This window comes from Vipera berus (genome assembly GCF_964194415.1).
Source record: "Vipera berus genome assembly, chromosome: 13".
NCBI lineage: Eukaryota > Metazoa > Chordata > Lepidosauria > Squamata > Viperidae > Vipera > Vipera berus.
Window position 1 is genome coordinate 19,541,850 of NC_138216.1, and position 18,729 is coordinate 19,560,578.

The window sequence follows — 18,729 nt, forward strand, 5'->3', positions numbered from 1 at the left end:
ACAATGTCACTTTTTTGAGTGCGGAATATTCAAACCATTTCATCCTAGCAACCAAGAGAAGGAAAAGGGGAAACCCCAGGTGGACCACAGTCAGGGCCTAAGCAGGAGAGCAAATTCATCCATATGGAGGATAAAGCACCTCTTAACAAAGATTCACAGAAATTGTTAAGGTGGAGGAAGCAGTTGAGGAGAGCTAGATGTGTTTACCCGAGAGGAGAATGTGGAAGGACCAATATTATTTCACAGGGCTTCACAGAGAAGGTCAAGCTCTCTCACATCACTAACTGCAGAATACAGAAGAACTGACTGATAAATCAGCCAAGACTCCCTTACCATTGGAGCACCATCTATCTCATCAATGACCAAGCAGTTCGGCTTCTCATTGGCTCCCAGCACCGATTTCATCTGAGTGGCAGCCTCAATTTGTATTTGGAAGACATCTGGGTTACGGTCGTCACTGAAACAAACATTCTGGGTTAAAGACAGTTAAGGAAATCACCACAACCTCAGGAAGAAGCCTCGTGCAGCTAGCGGTGGCCTCATGAAGGGCCAGGCTGGGTGTGCCTGGTCAGCAGCAGGAGTAAGACGACGCTGGAAAGTCAGCTGGAGGCAGCTGAGCACAGGGCGCATGCAGTTCAGGACAGCAAGTGCAGTTTTGCACCTGGGCCAGGGCAGCCATGGCTTCCACTGCCATGTTTGGGTGAGGTAGCTGCAGCTTCATGGGGCCAGCTCAGGTGTGTCTTGTTAACAATGGGAGGAAAAAGACAATGAAGGTCAGGTGGGCTGGCAGAGGTCATCCCTAGCCTAGCTGCACTTGCCCTGGGCTGCAGCAGCCACTTAGCTGTCCAGAGTCACAACTTCCTGCTGGCTTCCCCACCTACTTTGTTTTGGAAAGCGGACAGGAAATTGTGAGAAGGTGCTCGCTTAATAACCTGCGATTTTCACTTAATGATGGTAATTGGACTGCAAAGATTGCTGTTATTAGGCAACATGGTCACATGACATCACACCATATGACCGCATCACATAGTGATGAAAATTCCCTTCCCTATTACTGCTGTTAACTTACAATTAATGTTTGGAATAAATATAGGTAAAACATAAGTCCAAACATCTCTCCTTGTTTCCTTACCGAATATCTACTTTTATGATGAAGAAACCACAGAGAAATTTGGTACCGTATATACTTGAGTATAAGCCGACTCGAGTATAAGCCGAGACCCCCAATTTCACCCCCAAAAACTGGGAAAAGTTGTTGACTCGAGTATAAGCCGATCCGCCGTTCTGCAAGCCTCCGCCGCTGGCGGAGGCTGGATCCGCGCTCTGCAAGCCTCTGCCGCCAGCAGAGGCTCGATCCGCCATTTTGCAAGCCTGAATACACAGGAATACCCTGTGTGGCCGCGGCTCTCGGGGAAGCCCTGGCTGTCCGCTTCCTCGCTCCACGCTGCCATTCGGGGGCCGCGCGTTCCCCGGGCAAATCGCGGCGCCCAGCAGGCGAGGAAACACGCCCGCTCCAGTCGCCCCCCCTTCCCTCAGGAGACGCGAAGCAAGTGACCGCCCGGAGCTTATCGAGGACTTGCGCGCGGCCGAGGCTTCGGTGCTTCCAGGATCGCGCGCACTTCTCCCAAGCCGCCGCCGTCCGGAGGCCTGCCGAAGTTTGGGGAGGTTTCGGGAGGTGCGCGCGCACCTCCCCAAACCTCCCCAAACGTCGGCAGGTCTCCGGACCTCCGCGCCCTGCCTGCCTGCTTCTTTCCGCTGCGGAAAGAAGCAGGCAGGCAGGGCGCAGAGGAACGGAGACCTGCCGACGTTTGGGGAGGTTTGGGCGCCTCCCCAAACCTCCCCAAACGTCGGCAGGTCTCCGTTCCTCCGCGCAGACCTGCCGACGTTTGGGGAGGTTTGGGCGCCTCCCCAAACCTCCCCAAACGTCGGCAGGTCTCCGTTCCTCCTGCCGACGTTTGGGGAGGTTTGGGCGCCTCCCCAAACCTCCCCAGGTCTCCGTTCCTCCGCGCAGACCTGCCGACGTTTGGGGAGGTTTGGGCGCCTCCCCAAACGTCGGCAGGTCTCCGTTCCTCCTGCCGACGTTTGGGGAGGTTTGGGCGCCTCCCCAAACCTCCCCAGGTCTCCGTTCCTCCGCGCAGACCTGCCGACGTTTGGGGAGGCGCCCAAACCTCCCCAAACGTCGGCAGGTCTGTGCGGAGGAACGGAGACCTGGGGAGGTTTGGGGAGGCGCTCAAACCTCCCCAAACGTCGGCAGGAGGAACGGAGACCTGCCGACGTTTGGGGAGGTTTGGGGAGGCGCCCAAACCTCCCCAAACGTCGGCAGGTCTGCGCGGAGGAACGGAGACCTGGGGAGGTTTGGGGAGGCGCCCAAACCTCCCCAAACGTCGGCAGGAGGAACGGAGACCTGCCGACGTTTGGGAAGGCGCCCAAACCTCCCCAAACGTCGGCAGGAGGAACGGAGACCTGCCGACGTTTGGGGAGGTTTGGGGAGGCGCCCAAACCTCCCCAAACGTCGGCAGGTCTGCGCGGAGGAACGGAGACCTGGGGAGGTTTGGGGAGGCGCCCAAACCTCCCCAAACTTCGGCAGGTCTCGGCCGGCGGTGGCTTGGGAGAGGTGCGCGCGATCCCGGAAGCACCAAAGCCTCGGCCGCGCACAAGTCCTCGGTAAGTTTTTTTGTTGACTGGAGTATAAGCCGAAGTGGAATTTTTCAGCCCAAAAAGTGGGCTGAAAAATTCGGCTTATACTCAAGTATATACGGTAATTACAGAGACAATGAACTGTTTAGATTACAAGATTTAGGTTATTAACAGGACAAAATTAAGATCTCAAGTCTTTGTTACTCGGTGCTCTTCTGTACTCAGCTGGTTCCAATACATTTAATTGGGATGCGATTGTAAAGTGTGGTGACACATGACTTGCCACTTGGTGACAGCGATTCTGGCACTTCCAGTGAATCACCACAGGCTGTTAAGCGAGGACATCACATGATCACTATTTGTGACCTTCTATCGGCTTCCCCTTTGGCTTTGCATGTAGGAAGCTGGCAGTGAAGGTAGCCAATGTTGATCATGTGACCATGGGACATTGTCATAAATGTGAACAGGTTGCCAGGAGCACAGATGGCGATCACATAATCCTGGGGACGCTGCAAATGAAACAAGTACAAGGATCGTAAGGAACACTTGATCAGTGCTTTTTGTAACTTTGAACAATCACTGAATGAGTGGACCACCTGTACTCTCAAATACATGGCACACAACAAGAAAACTACAAAAAAGGAAAATATTGAGAAATCTGACTGAATATGAAAATCTTATATGGCAAAGCTCAACAATATTCACCATACTACACATTTCTTAGAATACACTGAACTGGCATTACATAAGGACTGCAGTGGACGATCACTTGACTATGAGCCAATAATGTGCAGCAGCCGCCAAAAAAAGCTAATACAATCCTAGGTTGTATAAACAGAGGCATCGAATCATGATCACACGAAGTATTAGTATCGCTTTATAAAGCCCTAGTAAGACCACACCTGGAATACTGCAGCCAGTTTTGGTCACCATATTACAAAAAAGATGTTGAGAGTTTGGAGAAAATTCAGAGAAGAGCTACTAAGATGATCCAAGGCCTGGAGACTAAAACATACGAAGAACGGCTGCGGGACTTGGGTTTGGCTAGTCTAAAGAAAAGAAGAAATAGGGGAGACATGATAGCAGTATTCCAGTATTTGAGGGGCTGCTACCAAGAAGAGAGAAGCAACCTGGAATTAAGGAGAAACTTCCTGACAGTGAGGACAATTAACCAGTGGAACAGCTTACCACCAGAAATCCTGGGCGCTCCATCACTGGAGATTTTTAAGAAGAGGCTGGACACTCACTTGTCTGAGATGGTATAGGTCCTCCTGCTTGAGCAGGGGGCTGGACTAGAAGACCTCCAAGGTCCCTTCCAGCTCTATTCTATTCACTAATAAAAAACAATAAAAAAACCTTCACTTTCCCCACATCAGACTGATGATGTTACCAAGGATGGTAATGAGTATTTGTATGGAAAATGCCAAACACCAAGAAAACTAATCCTAACTCACATATTCAGTATACTCCGTTGCTGCAATTCCCTTTCCAACTCTATTAGTTTGTATTCCTCTTGCTAAAATCCACAAATCTTCAACGGCCAAAGCTTACGGAGCCATTCTGAGTTGCTAGGTATCTCTCTCTCTCCTTCTCCAGCTCAACTCAACAGCACCTTCTGTTACGTGAAAATCCTCCAAAGGGAAGCAATGCTGTGTTCGCTACTCTTGGGCTCTATTTGTCAAACTCAAAAGAAGAGAGTAGGTGCTCGCATGGATAGATGGCAGACGGGCAGGAAGGCAATGAATGCACAGTAAAATCAGAGATAAACACATCACAGAAAAGAAACAGAAGCCTGTTTTTGACTTGAGCTTAGGGGTTTAGATTCTTTTATATATTAAGTGTGTTCTAGCACTCACAACTTTGTTGTCCAGCAGTTTTGTCTGACTTCATTAAAGCTGAAAAAAGGGAACTACGACCTACCTGGCATTCATTTCCACCACATTATATCCAGCATGCTTTGCAATGACGTGAGCCAGAGTAGTCTTCCCCAAGCCAGGTGGTCCACAAAGGAGAGCAATCTACAGGCAGAATAGAAATGATTCATAGTCATTTTAAAGGCTCTCCAAAACTCATTGCTGATCAGTGTGGTGTAAAAAATAATAGTCAAAAGCTAAAAACTAGGGAGGGGAAAGGGATGAATAAATAAGCAATTATAACCATCGATCCCCAGGAGCGTTACTCACTTAGAGTCAGAAGGTGGGAGGCAAAGAAACACACCTGCAACTACGTGACTGTTGACACCATGTGCCCTGAACTGTCAACTGTGAGGGTTTTTTTTGGGGGGGGGAAGTTTGTGGAACAATTTAAAATTTCCAAAAGAACAAATGGATTAGCAGAAGGCAAAAAAGCAAAAAGTGGTGAGAAGACAATGGAGAAGAATTTTTTATGTCGAGGGAGAAAAAAGAAAGCAGCATTTACCAGCAATACCAAATTTCACTGGCACCAAAAATTAAGGGCACTGCAGCCCCTTCCTTTCTAAGCCAGGAAGGGGATGAAGTCATTCCTAAGGATCTTCTTTGTGAGGAAGAGAAGATTTTCTGCCTGCCTCGGAGGCTGAGACAGATGCAAAATGGAAAGTGGAAGAGCAGCAGTAAAATGTGCCAATGAGACGACACTGCATGTGCAAGCTTCCATCCGATGCGTATATGAAAAAAACCTACTGGATCTGAATTTCACATCTAACTTTTGCTGTGAGTTCACCACTCCTTGGCAACTTTCAACTTGTAGGACAGGAATTCTTGTCAAGGATGGATTAGCTTAAAGTGATCTGACTAACCTGAAGTACAAAGGTTACGCTTTCAACTGAGCCTTTGGCAGTGACCAGCTTCCCCACCTTGAATTTTGGTCGATTGTGCTGGTCCAGTTCAGCCTCCAAGACCTCCTCTGTCATCTGCGCTTTGGTCTTCCACCTGCTTCCCTGGTCTCTGGAAGGCTTGAAAGGAGGGTGGACCCCGGAGGGCAGTGGCACCTTCCGGCAGGGCTTCTCCTTCCCAAACACCAGCACATCCCACAGCTTCAGCCACTTCAGGAGGCACCGATTTGTGTACTGAAGTAAAAAATGATGATGAAGTGGATGAAGCTCCAGGGATACACAAATCCCATCGCAAACCGGACCAAACTATTAAAACAGGCAAATTGTTTTGGTCTTGTGCTTTGCTACTTTGTGCCCAGGAGAGGGGAATTCAGTTTTTGCTTTGAACTATGTAGTGCCGATGCTTTGTTTCTCGAATAAAAGATTCTTTAAGGTAAGCAATGCCTCAAAGTTCTTTTGAAGAGTTTCATCTGTCGGAACCATGAGAGTTATATTCTGTTTGACTGCCAACTATACGCTTCAGCTAGAGCACAGCGTTTGGACTCACTAATTAATAGGATAGCCTATTGGGACATCCTCAATAAGTTTTTTGAACCTCTTTCGAGGTATAGACCCGTGGACAGTGAGAAAGACGGCACAGTTTACAACTAAAATTGAATTTAGAGCTCAACTCAACTGAGAGCTTCCCAGCTAGATCAAATTGGGGTGAGCTGCTGGGATCATCTTACTTCATTACTTCATTATTTGTTATATCCCAATACACTATTACTTTATTTGACAGGGCCATTAGACTAATCAGTAAACTATATTAAAAACATGAAACCTAAGGGAACGGTATATCTAACTAGCCTTGTTGCACTACGTGGCTGGAGATGCCACATCTCCAGACATCTATCCGTCCACACCTACCAGTCTGGCCAGCATAGCCAGTGTGGTCAGCAGTGCAGAACTGCAGTCCCAAAAGGCATGCGGAGCACCCAACTACCTACCGTTCTCCTGACTTCTAGGATGCCCAGAAGGAAACACTTACATCATCACTGAGCAACTCCACGTAGCGTCTGGGAGTGAACTGGTCAACCCAGAGAGTGTGCTGGGCAGATGCTTCTGCTTCCGATCTGTCACTGCTCTCTTCTTCCCCATTAGGCCCAGGGGCTTCATCTTGAGTTTCCTCAGCCCCCAGTCTGCAAGGAGGAGAATGGCTGAAAACGTGTCTGGGAAAAGCTCAAACTTGAACTGAGGGAATTCCGCTCCAACTTGCCTATTAGAAGGGCTTTAAACCCATTTTTTTCTGTATCTCAAGTCAGTTAATTTTTGTTTTATCAAAAGCAACTTTGAGATTCTGAAATTTGGTGGCATATAATGCAGTAATTAACAAATATAAGAGCTGAACAAAAAAGAAAAAACTATCTTCAATCTGTATGACCTTCTCAAATTAAGGTATTTCATTTTGCATAATGAATCCCTATCTTGCTAATCAAGGCAAAGAAGACAGCAGCTGATTGGACAGTCTCGCGGACTCTTTTTGATTTTAGAGATTTTAACCCAAAAGTGTTCAAGCACTTTCCAGGCCAAGGAAATCCTGTGAATCTCTGCTTGTGAAAATAAGGAAGAGGTATTAAGGAGAGTTTTCAGATGTACGCGCAGATGTATGTGGTTGAAGCAAGAGGCATGCCTCTGAATGTTCCAGCACTGTTCCCACAGTTCCCTGCCGAAGCCCCAGGAGCCGGGCTTTGGAACAGCCAGTGAACCGTTCAACTGGGGGGCAGGGAGGCAATCACTTTGTTGTTGAAAAAGCAGCCCTTTGGGAATTTATTTTTCCAACCGACAATAAATTCTAGCTTTCATTTCTTAATCATTTTATGGGATTATCCTTATTAGCTAAGAGGGGTTCTTTTTAGGCAGAGCCTCTTACTCCTTTTTGAACATCTGTCCCATTTTTGAGACTTGAATTTTTAAACGACAAGGAAGACGGTTCCTGGAGGTAAGCTAAAATAAGAAAGTAGAGTATCTTTTCTTCAACTCTGATGGAGAAAGGTGGTTTTATTTTACTGTTTTAAAGTAATTTGTGGCTCTGGATTGCTTTGTTATAGATGGCTGAAATGTTCAGATTTTTATGAACTTTGACGGGCCAGGAACTATTAACTGATTTATAAAATACCTATTCCTTGACTACAAGGAGCTAAGAAAATGGCAAAACATGAATTTGAGCATATTTTTAGAGCTATTTGAAAAACACTTTCAGAAAACTATTCCCTTTATAGATCCATTATGTTCCAAAGATGGAAAGATCAGTAATTCAGAGATGCAATCATGTATTGAAAGTTACCAAACCATTGAGGCAATTTCAGAAATATCTGACAGTGCAAGGACTTAACTGCAACTTTGAAATAGAAATCTGACACCAGGAAGAGCTCCAAACAAATCTACAATTCTCAAGGGGACAACTTTGGGATTTTTTCTTCATGGATATTAACGAAGTTGAGAATTTCTTGAGGAAAAAGAGACTTAATAGACATTCAAGAGAAGAAAAATATTTTATTCCATGAGGATAAGCTGGAAGGAGTGACTTAAATTTAATAACTGAACTCAGGATGGATTTTTATAAGTTTTGAAAGAAAAATGTAATATAGCTTTGTATTTGAAATCTGAAGTGGGTTTGAGTTTTTTTCATATATAATGCTTGATTAATTCCTAAAGTTTGTAAAATATTATTAAAAGTGAATTTGAAAGTATTAATGTTAAAGGAAAGTAAAAAAAGATGTATTAGAATTTATTGATTTTAGAAATATTTTTAAAGAAAAGTTTAGAGTTTTAAATGGATGTAAAAAATGTTTTCACCCTTTAAGGTTAAACAATCTGGGAGTATACCGTATTTTCCAGCGTATAAGACGACCCCCGACTTTTGAGAAGATTTTCAAGATTTTTCGTCTTATACGCTGGAAAATACTTACACGCCAGTTGCCAAGTGTCCGACACAAGCCCGATTCAGCCCCGTCTGATGCAGATGGTGCAAAGCCTCCCTTTTGAAGCCCAAAGGGGCTTTTCCTTCCACCCACCCTTTGGAATAAACGCAAGAGCTGCGTTCACACGACACGCTCTTCCAGGCCAGACTCTGCAAACGGCACGCCAGAAGCCGCAACCACCGCGGGAACTCCGAGTCCCCGCCTTTCGGCAGCCTGCACAGCCAAGCGCAATCCGGCTTTGAGAGTACATTTGCAGACGGAGCAGCCGCCGCGTCTGGAGCCAAGGCCTGCCCAGGAGGCAGTCGGCTAGGCGGGCCCGGAAGATGCGCTGGAGAGCCAGGCTTGGGGCGGCCATGCCGAGGCCGGCTGACGAGGGCTGCTGCTTGGTCTGCGGGTGAGAGGGGCGCCAGGCCGCCAAGTACTGCTGTCCAGACTGCCGGGAGAGATAGCGGGTAGCAGGGCGCGCTCTGCTTATGCTCAGATGCCGCTTGGGCGAGGGGCTTCCTGCCGCTCCCGGGGTCTGGCGTTTGCAAGGGGGAGGGGAAGGGGCTTAGAGGCTCTTGGGGGTGGGAAGGGAGAGTCACGTTGGAGGGGGGACTGGACTAAGGAAGCTTGATGTTGCTTTGCAAGAACGGGGGCGCTCGATTGATTTATGTACTATTTTCTGGCGTATAAGATGACTGGGCGTATAAGACAACCCCTCAACTTTTGAGAAGATTTTCATGGGTTAAAAAGTCGTCTTATACGCCAGAAAATACGGTAGTAAATTATGTTAATATAAATGTGTCAAGTTTCCGATGGACGAGCTCTTCAAAGAACTCTGAGGCATCGTTTACCTTAAAAGTATTTTATTAGAGCCATATAACATCGGCAATGCTTGGGAGAAGCTGGAATTTGGATTCCCCTCCCCTAAGCACAATAATATTGAAACACAATTCCCTCCTTTCGTTGCTGTCATTAATCACATCCTCCAATTAGTTTGAAGGGTAAGTTCTCCTTCCTTAGCTTAACCCCCCAGTTCTTTCTTATCGCCTCTTACTACCTTCAACTTGAAACTACTCGCTACTGTTATTATGTCTAACTAATTCACCATGCATTCTTCCTTCCCATTCCCTTCTTCATCTAACTTTAACTCTAAAAGTGATACACTAGAAATATGAAATAGCTGCTTCTTTTGTCAAAGCAAGAACATCCGATGTTAGCAGCGTTGACAAAATGTCTATAAAGATTAATAAGCATAAACAGAAATAAACATTTCCCACAGCAAGGAAAAAAGTAGTGATGATTGATTGTGTTATTGAAAGAAAAGAACATATCTATTTTTGTTTCCATTTGGAAACAACTTCTGAATATATATTTTTCAAGAGTAGAATATTCTTTATTGGCCAAGTGAGATTGAACATACAAGAAATTTGTCTGCAGTGCAGAAGCTCTCAGTATATATACAAGCAACAAAATGATAAATCATAAAATACAATTATAGGATACAACCAACTAGTGATCAGATGCCAACAGGAGTAGATAATAGGAAAAGTGAGAAGGATAATAGTAATACAGTCCTACTACAGATTAGGTATCCTTAGGCCTAAGACAGCACTGATTAAGTATTCAGCAGAGTGATAGTATGGGGGGAAAACTGAGTCTTGTTTTTTTGCCATGCAATGCCCTAGAGCGGCATCCAGAGGGGAGGAGTAAAAAGAGTTTATTTCCAGGTCTGTAGATATTTTCACAGCCCTCTTTCTGGCTTGTGCACAGGCAGGCTAGTAGCTCTTTTTTTTCCTGCAGTCCTAATTATCCATTGAAATCTGTATCTGCCCTGTTTGGTTGCTGTATCAAACCAGACAGTTATAGAGGTACAAATGACAGACTTGGTAATTCCTCTGTAGAATTATCAGATCTGTCATTTGTACTTCTAACTGTTTGGTTTGACACAGAAACCAAACAGGACAGGTATCTGTGATGGAAAAAATGAAACTTTGATTCTGGTTTTGCTGACTAGATAGATTTGTTGTTATAGAAGTGGCTAGTACATATTATTGCGTAAAAGTAAAAAGTTGAGGTGGTAATGTTATTAGACAAATGGACAGCCATTTGTCCAAAATGCTATAGGGTTTTCTGCCTGAGCAGGGGGTTGGACTAGATGACCTCCAAGGTCCCTTCCGACATTATATTGTTATTATTGCTATTGTTATTATTACTATTATCTTTTGCTGTGCTAAAGAGTCAGAATCAATGCCTTTTTTTCTTTTTCCCCTTCTACCCCACATTTTCTCCTTTATGCCCTTTCCTCCCCTAGTTTTCCATTATTTTCATTCTCTTTGTATTTTATATTTTGATAAACAATAAAATAATTAAAGCAGAATTTGTTTATCCCATAGACTGCCTGGTAAAAGAGCCGATAAGCAGCAGCTGGAAAAGGGAAGCTGGAAATTCCGCAAGGCTGGAAGTACAAAATTGAAGACCCTCTTGAGTCAAGCTTGACTCCTGGAAGCTACATATACACACCCATACATTTTTTTCACAGCACCATGAAAGTGATTTGCTACTTCATCTTCCTGGAATGCTTTTTATCCTTCCGGTCTAGTCACAGCTCTGGGATTTCCTCTGGGATCTCTTATCCAAGTACTAAGAATCCAACCTCCCTTTTTCTTGAGATCACCCCAGGTTGAAGCTGTTCCAGTTTTAATATTCATTGGGTGGCCCTCAACCACAGATTAGCTGACTTCATTGAAGCATCATGGAACACACTCTATGAACACCAAAATCAAGTTAGTTAACCATAGGGGCTTACAGCCTGAAAACCCAGGCGTGAGTTTGGTAGTTCAGCAAGAGGGTCTGGATTTCACCTTGGAAAATGTAACTTTCCTTCTCAAGCTTAGAATTCATTTTTTAAAAAAGTAAAAAGGGGAAAGCTATTACCAAAGACACTAACCTGTGAAATTAAGAGCACCATTTATATACTCAAAGAAGAACTTTGACTATATTGTGGTGTTGTTCTTCAGAAGTGACAGGAGTTGAGAGCCCAAAATAGCTGGAAGGCATCAGGTCATGAAAGCTGAGTGTCTGCGATACAGACCATGGATCTCACTTGGCAAAGGTATTCCTTGGGCCACCAGAAGAGGAGCTATGAAGCTTACCTGCTCAAAACTTCCATCAACTGCTCCGAAGACTCAAGGATCTGCTTCCGGCGCTGAAATACAGATAGTCAGGAATGCTAGATTTACATGTAAATGAGCTACTAGATATAAGCTGAGAGAAATCCAAACTAGAAAGTAGTAATTTTCTGACTATTAATTAGTTGCCATCTGGATTTGTGCACCCCAAATGTCATAGCTCTCCATATAAAATTTTGGTAAATTGTGGCTATTAATTATGGTTTGTTCAACTATATTAGCCTAGTTCATACAATTTGCTAAGCCATGGTTTACTTGCTTATGCTTGGGTTGACATGTTGGACTAAGCTGAAAAAAACTACATGCTGGCTTTGTGCAAAGTGAAAATTCAATCACAAAATTAAGAAAACGAGAGACTCCATGATCCAAATGCCACATCTTCATTATTTAAGCAGGGATCTTATCTGGAATAACAGTTTTGAAGTATCCTGTTGTTGAATTTATATGCAACAAAAGCCCTGTGTGTTCCTTTGGCCACCACACTTGGAGACTTCTTGTATGAAGCCATACATCTTTGGTGTAAAGTCTGATTGCGAGATATCGGTTAATAAAACCAATTGGAATTCTGGCTCCAGGCTTGTCCTAGGTGCTCCCAATTCAGATGCAATAAAAAAAATCATATTTAATGAAAACTAGGAAATCTTCAACCTGTGTGTGCCAAGAAATGGAAGAATGAATTGCATGGAAAAAGCTAACACAGTTCATGCAAAGAGGATTATTGCTGAATGAGAGCAATAATTGTAATTATCCAACATTTAGATTCTGACCAGAGGCCATGACAACTGGCACAAAATTCTTTAGAAGAGGGTTTTTAAACAGTGCTTCCCAGAACCCCAGGGTTCCATTAGAACAGGCATGTCAAACTGCTGGTCCAAGGGCTGGATGCGTCACGCCGAAACCGCACCCACCTAGTTTTTTAACACTAGACTGTGCCTCATAGTTAGAGGATTTTTTGCGTTAAAGAAGCAGGTTCCACAATCTGAAAAAGCTTGAAAAAAAACTCTACGGCAGTTTTTTTTAACTTCAGCGAAGTAGAAACAGGGGCAACACTAAGTTCCCTGGGGCTGTATATTGATTTTTAAAAACTAACACTTTCTTCTTTTTTTATTGATAGGAATAAGAACTAAGAACTGATATACAAAAAAAAACTTTAAAATGATAAAATGTTTTGTATATTTGTTAAATTTATTTGCCGCCTATCTCGCCCTGGGGCCATTCTACCCAGTTATAACCAGAACTGATATTGGCCGACAATTACAGTAGCTGAGTGGGGATGCAAGTTAATTTAAATGGGAGCTATGACACATTTATGCACCAACTGAAGATAAAGTAACATTTTATAATGGATTTAAGGACAGATTACTGGACTAATATGAAAATCGGGTGTCTGAGGGGAGACCGGAACACAGCAGTCTGTCCACAAAATGACAGAACTTCTGCAAAAGACATTGAGACCACAAAGCAAACCACTGAAAAAGCTTTTTGGTATCATGGGCAATCTAGAAGCTGCGGCTATTGGGAGACATAAAAATGGAAATAAAAAAAGAATACTCATTTTTTCTGAAAGACCAGATCCTTTTAAAGAATTGGTAGGTTCTGCTGCTGCTGCTGCCCAGGAGAGAGAGAGACAAGCTCACTGCCTCAGTCTAACTGCAGCAGCAGCAGCAAGGATTTGGGGCGTGGGTGCAGTGAGGCTGAGACAGAAGCCCGCTCAGCAAGCCCTCCTCACGGCTGCAAGTAAACTGTGCAGGACTCCTTGTGAGCCTGGAGTTTTTAAAATGTAATAACGTTTATGTTTTATTGCATGTTTATTTTGTTAAGTATTTCACAGTTGAATTTTATTATAATTATAAGCAGGTCTGAATTTATACCACACTAATTTAAAAACAGTTACTGCCATGGCTGCCTTTCTGCTAGCCAAGCTTCGTAAGACATTAGCAAGGGGGATGGGTGGGTGGGTGGAAGGGAAGAGAGGATGGGAAGGCAGGGAGGAATTAGGGGAGGGATGGAAACCAAGCTGTGGTGGCCCGAAGCATGAGAAGGAACAGCCAGCCCCAGGTATGCAGAGCTAGAAAGCCCACAAATTGAAGATCCGTTACCCAAACAACACCCAAGTACCCAATTGGACATTACTTGGTAACAGGGGGATGGCCGGGGGAAAAAAAGTTAATTGCATTGTTTGCATGCGAAAACACCAGATCCAGCTTTGCTATTTCAGTAACTACTTAAGTCTTTCTTTGCTAGATGACTGAGTGGGATGGTTGACATTAAGCTGGACCTGGCATTTTCATAAACAAAGAATACAAACTGCTGTATCTTTGCCAAAAGCTGAGGCAAAAGCCAGATGAACCAGGCAGGGGGGATGGAACACAGGCAGGATTCTGCTTTGGGGGGAAGGGGAGGGCTGTAGAGAAGAAATGTACCTCTTCCATTACTTCTTCTTTAAGGTAGGCAAATGGGACACCCAGAAGGTGAAGTGGTCTCTCTCTCTTCCAACTGACAGAACTGGCAAACTGCAAAACCAGACAAAGCATTCCTATAACAGGCCTAGCAGGATGTGACCCACTTCCAAACCTGTCCCGCCCCTTTCCAGGCAAGCGGGAAAAGACCACGGCGAGCTTGCACAAAAACTCAAGCCCTTCTTCGATTGGTACCTCCATTGCTTTGTCATCCTCCTTCACAACCATAAAGACTCGTGTGCCATTAGTAGAGGTCACATTGATGTAGTCCTGCAGGATGGGTGGACGCTTGAGGATCTTCCGGGATTCCTTCTTCCCTGGAGGTGTGTCATGCAGCAGGACTATGTCACTTATTTCCCCTGGATCTGCGGCATCAGGTCTTGGATTCCTGCCCAGTTAGAGTAGGGAAAGCAGAACAACTCTTACCAAACCTTTGAAAATGCAGCACAGTCAGGCTTCCTCCAGTGGTCTCCAGATTATAACTCATCTGGTTGGTCATGAGAAGTAATTTCAAGTATCTGGAAGGCACTTGCTCTGTGCCAAAGGGAAGATACATGTTTCTGCAACTACATTTCACAACCTTATTTATAGCTCATCTTCCTTTAGTAATGTGCTCCCAGACCCTTCTCTTGCTGCCCACTAGCCTCCCTCAGTCTTGGGCTACCAAACCTGGACTGCAAGGTGGTGGAAAACCACTGGATGGCAGTCATTATGGCTTTCTGTACCTGTCCACTGTCATCTAATAGTCAAAAGTAGCTCAGTGTAGTAGCCTATCAATAGCTCAAATCGTATCACTGTCCTATTTAAAAAATATATTTTGATGGAAAAGTCACTATTTTTATTACCTGGGATGCCTTTGGATCTTACAAATCTCCCACTGCAATGGTGGAAAACGACTGGGGAAGCTCCTCATACTTCCTATGAGGGCAGATCTAGTATCATTCTGACTTTGAAGGTTTGGTTGACCTGCCCAAATGAGCAAAAGCCACCTTGAGCATGTTTTGTTAGTCTTGATGAGCTAACCTTGCATCCAAGTATTCAGAAAGGGCATTAGGAGAAAGAGTCGGTGCTGAGCTATCTTCTGGTGAGTCTTCAGAGACAATTCTGTTGAGCTGCCCAAAGTCCAGCCTTTTCACAGCTTCAAGTCGTCGCCGCTTTGGTTTTGGTGCTGTCAGAATGCCAGGGAGCAAAGAAAGAACAGCTGTTTCATTTGTAAATGGGCCTTCCTCAGCCTGGTACTCCCCAGCAGGGCGGGACTTCAGCCCCTATAATTCATCAGCCAGTTCAGAAACTTTCATTTCCAACTCCAATGGATTTTCCCAAATTTTGTCATTTTTCAGAAATAAAATAGTTTTAAGCCTCTGCAAGGCTTAAGGATTTGAATATTTTGGCCACTTCCATGTGTGGAGTATCATCACCCTACTGGCCACATGCCCTTGCAGCCCCCAACAAAGAAAAGCTATCCATCCATGGTTTCTGTCTCCTGTCAGAGAATCTGAACCTCTTCCGGGAATCTTTTTTTTATTTGTTGAATTTATTTGCTGCCCATTTCACTGTGGGGCTAATCTAGGCAACTCACAACAATAAAAACAGAGGAATAAAAAGTGTAAACATAACAGTAGCAAATTCTAATGGAACAGAATACACAATGAAAAAGAAAACGAGGATACAGCGATATGACAATAAAAGACAGACAGGTAGGAAAGTGGGAATGACAGAGATGTGGGGTTTGCTGTCAATTCAATGCTACTCCTCCACTGAGTCCCCATCTTCATCCAAAGGTAAGTTCCAATGATTCCCACAGTCATTTTACCGGGACTCTGGCTGTGACCTTTTTAGTAGCTGTACCAGATTCCTGGATGTACTTTTTGAGAGCATCCTGTCTCCCTTCTTTACTGGCAGCTTCCCTAAAATTGGAAAGGCCCTTTATTTTTAGAATGTTTGAAATGCTTGGGAGACTGAAATTACTCCAAATCCTTGAGGGATGAAAATTTCTTCCACAAGGCTGAAAAGTTTGCTTTGCAATATGCCCACTTCCTCTTTAAAGGGCCCAAAGAAGTATCTGGGAAGGCATTGTTGCTGAAAGATGCCATCTCGCCTTTTGCCCCAACACCAAAGAGAACAAGCAGTCCATGTCATAGCTACAGCCTGTATAAAATCAAATTGCTTTCAGCTCCTTAATTAAACTCTAAATGTAACAGCCATCTTTTTGTAAATCAGCAGATAAAACAAAACACCATCACTTTTATTGTACAATGGACTTTAAAACTCACTGTGAGCTGTGCCGACCTTCTGGATCAGATGATCTGCACGATCTTCTACCGTTTCTGTGATTGTTGGGGGGTGTTCTGGCCCCTCACATTTTGTGTCACCTTCACCCAGCCTCTTCTTGGAGGAAACCTGGTTTTGGCCATCTTTTTCCAGACAAAAATGGAGGTCCCCAGCAGAGAGCGCCTCTTCAAATGTTCGCTTTTGGCTTTGGAACTTTGAGACCTTATTGTACGCTACTGCTGGGGTTGGGCCTGCAAAGAATAGGACAGCAATGAAACAATTCACATCTTGAAACAAATCTCCAGCCGGGCTGAGCAAACCAATTCATAATCCCTGACCACGTCACGGTTTAAGCAACGATAGTTTACATGGGCCAAATCTGGTCTCAAAACCATTTCATCTAGCCCAGGTATGATGAAAGGTTTGCTTGTACGCTCTCTTATAGAGAACAGTACTCTCAATCGATACGTAGGGAAATACCCTCTAGGACCAGGTCAGAACATATGGCAGGTAGTTAGAAATGGGAGACCACTAATTGCGGTCAAGCCACTGCCGGCCATCACTGAGACAGGTGACGTTTCCCAGGGGTGGCCTCCGTGCGCCCTGGTCTTCCCACCGTGCGTTCACTACCGCTGCAACCGAGGCCACCCACTTTTCTGCCTCCCCCAGCATCTCCAGCGAGCCGGGTCTTCTTCGCGTGCCCGAAGCAGGATGTCTCGAGCCCGGTCACCGATGCCTGGAGCGAGAGCCGGATCCGTTTCTTCCTTTCTTACAGCGATTGGCTCTGCCTTTCCCGAGGCCCCCGGGCGGAGGGCGCCTGCTGAGCTGCTCGCCAAGGGCCCGGAGAAAGCAGCCCCTCCGGTCGCAGGGGAAGCCGCAGCCCCAGAGCTGCAAGCCGGAAGGCCTCCCTCCGCAGCGGGCCGCTTCCTGGGGGGCGGCAGAGCCCCTCGCACCGGCCCCCTCCCCGCCCCGGGCCTCTGCAGCTCGTCCCGCTTCTTCTTCTTTTCCCCAGAGTCCCTCACGGCCTCCCGCGCTCTGCCCACCTTCCAGCTCCGCCAGGACCTCCAGCTCGTCGGCGAACTGCGCCTCGAACTCGTCCTCGATGCCGTACAGCTCCCGCTCGTCCTCCATCGCCCCCTCCGCTCCGCTCCGCTCGGCGGCGGGAAAGAGGAGCGCTCTTCCGGCCGGAGAGCCAGCCGGGCGCTCGCAAAACCTGCACTTCCGGGGGAGCCCCCCCCAGCCACCCAGGGAAGCGCTGATTGGCCCGCGCGGGGCGGGAGGCGGTGCTCGCGGGCCCGCCTTCGCCGACAGCCGGGACCGGGACAGGTGGGTCGGCCGCTCCCTCGCCGGCCCCTCCCTCTGCGGCGCGCGGGGGGGGGGGGAAGGCCCGGCCGCTTTGCCCAGGCTGGCGGCCCTGAGCCGGGCCTGCCGCACCGAGGGGCGAGGCGAGGCGCCGATGGCCGGGACGCCTCTGCGGCCAAAGGAGCGGCGCGCCGCCCTGTCTCCCGAGTCTCTCCCGGGCGCCAGGGGTCGGCTGCGGCCCCTCAGCCCAAAAAGGGGGGTCTCGGCGGGGCGGGCCCGGTCGTCCTTGCGGGGAAGTGGCGGGAATGGTGGGAGAGCAGAGGTGCTGCCGCCCAAGCGCAGAGTTCTTTCTGCCTGACCGCTCAGAAAAGGCCGGTGGCCGCCCGTTAAACAAGTTCTCTGCTAGGCCCGGTTGCTCTCAGTGGGGAACACAACCGTATTTATTTATGTTCTATTTATCAAATATAGCTAGTGCCCATCTCACTTTCCTTGGCCCGGGGGTTGCCCCTCGAAAATGGTCGGGGGTGCGTTTTGCAGGTCTGGTAAAAGATGATAAGGTGGTTCTGTGCGGTCAGTTTGGCTATTCCAAAACTGCAAAATAACGGGCTGCCTGGCACCTCTGGCTGCCCCTTGTGCCATAATCCACAAATTTCAAAATTACACCACTGGGATTCACACAACTCACTGAATCTTGTGAATGAGAACAGGATATACATTTTGTAAGAAGTAAACTCAAACTAAACAAGTCAGGTTTAGGACTATGAGGAAGAGTTTCCTGGTGATAAGATCTACCGAGCATGGAATCAGTTGCCACAGAAGGGATCTATTCTTTGGGTGTTTTCAAAGAGAGGTTGAATAATCATCCAAAATGATACCGCAAATCCTGCACCAAGAAGCGACGGGGCTAGATGGCTTTCCAGCTCAGCTTTTATGGTGGTGTTCAAGAATGACTTGTTTTCGGATAAACACAGTCTTTTACTGGTAGTGGATCATTTACATGTCTAAGTCTTAATGCAAGACTTGCATTGGCACAAAGAGAGCATCAGGCTCCTAAATTTTACAGCAAAACTGCTAATATTTCAAATATATATAAATTTATCTTGTTATTTTAG

At 46.1% G+C, this 18,729-nt stretch overlaps 2 protein-coding genes across 4 annotated transcripts in view; one reads left to right on the forward strand and one right to left on the reverse strand.

Annotated features, from left to right (window-relative positions):
• Positions 1 to 17,544, reverse strand: part of CHTF18 (chromosome transmission fidelity factor 18) — a 43,419-nt gene extending 25,875 nt beyond the window's left edge. For all 3 annotated transcript variants that reach the window (XR_014027816.1, XM_081338418.1, XM_081338417.1), the window contains exons 1-10: positions 17,359 to 17,544; positions 16,318 to 16,566; positions 15,068 to 15,212; positions 14,240 to 14,432; positions 14,009 to 14,098; positions 11,550 to 11,602; positions 6,480 to 6,630; positions 5,471 to 5,683; positions 4,558 to 4,655; positions 334 to 457 (exon numbers count right to left, since the gene is read on the reverse strand). Coding sequence is in view for 2 of the 3 variants with exons in the window: in XM_081338418.1 (XP_081194544.1) it covers positions 334 to 457; positions 4,558 to 4,655; positions 5,471 to 5,683; positions 6,480 to 6,630; positions 11,550 to 11,602; positions 14,009 to 14,098; positions 14,240 to 14,432; positions 15,068 to 15,212; positions 16,318 to 16,566; positions 17,359 to 17,446 (1,404 nt within the window). In the remaining variant the exon portion in view is untranslated. The remainder of the gene's footprint in view (positions 1 to 333; positions 458 to 4,557; positions 4,656 to 5,470; positions 5,684 to 6,479; positions 6,631 to 11,549; positions 11,603 to 14,008; positions 14,099 to 14,239; positions 14,433 to 15,067; positions 15,213 to 16,317; positions 16,567 to 17,358) is intronic.
• Positions 17,545 to 17,616: 72 nt separating this feature from the next.
• RPUSD1 (RNA pseudouridine synthase domain containing 1) overlaps positions 17,617 to 18,729 on the forward strand; it is a 38,988-nt gene continuing 37,875 nt past the window's right edge. The window contains exon 1 of the mRNA XM_081338419.1: positions 17,617 to 17,641. The gene's annotated coding sequence lies outside the window, so the exon portion shown is untranslated. The remainder of the gene's footprint in view (positions 17,642 to 18,729) is intronic.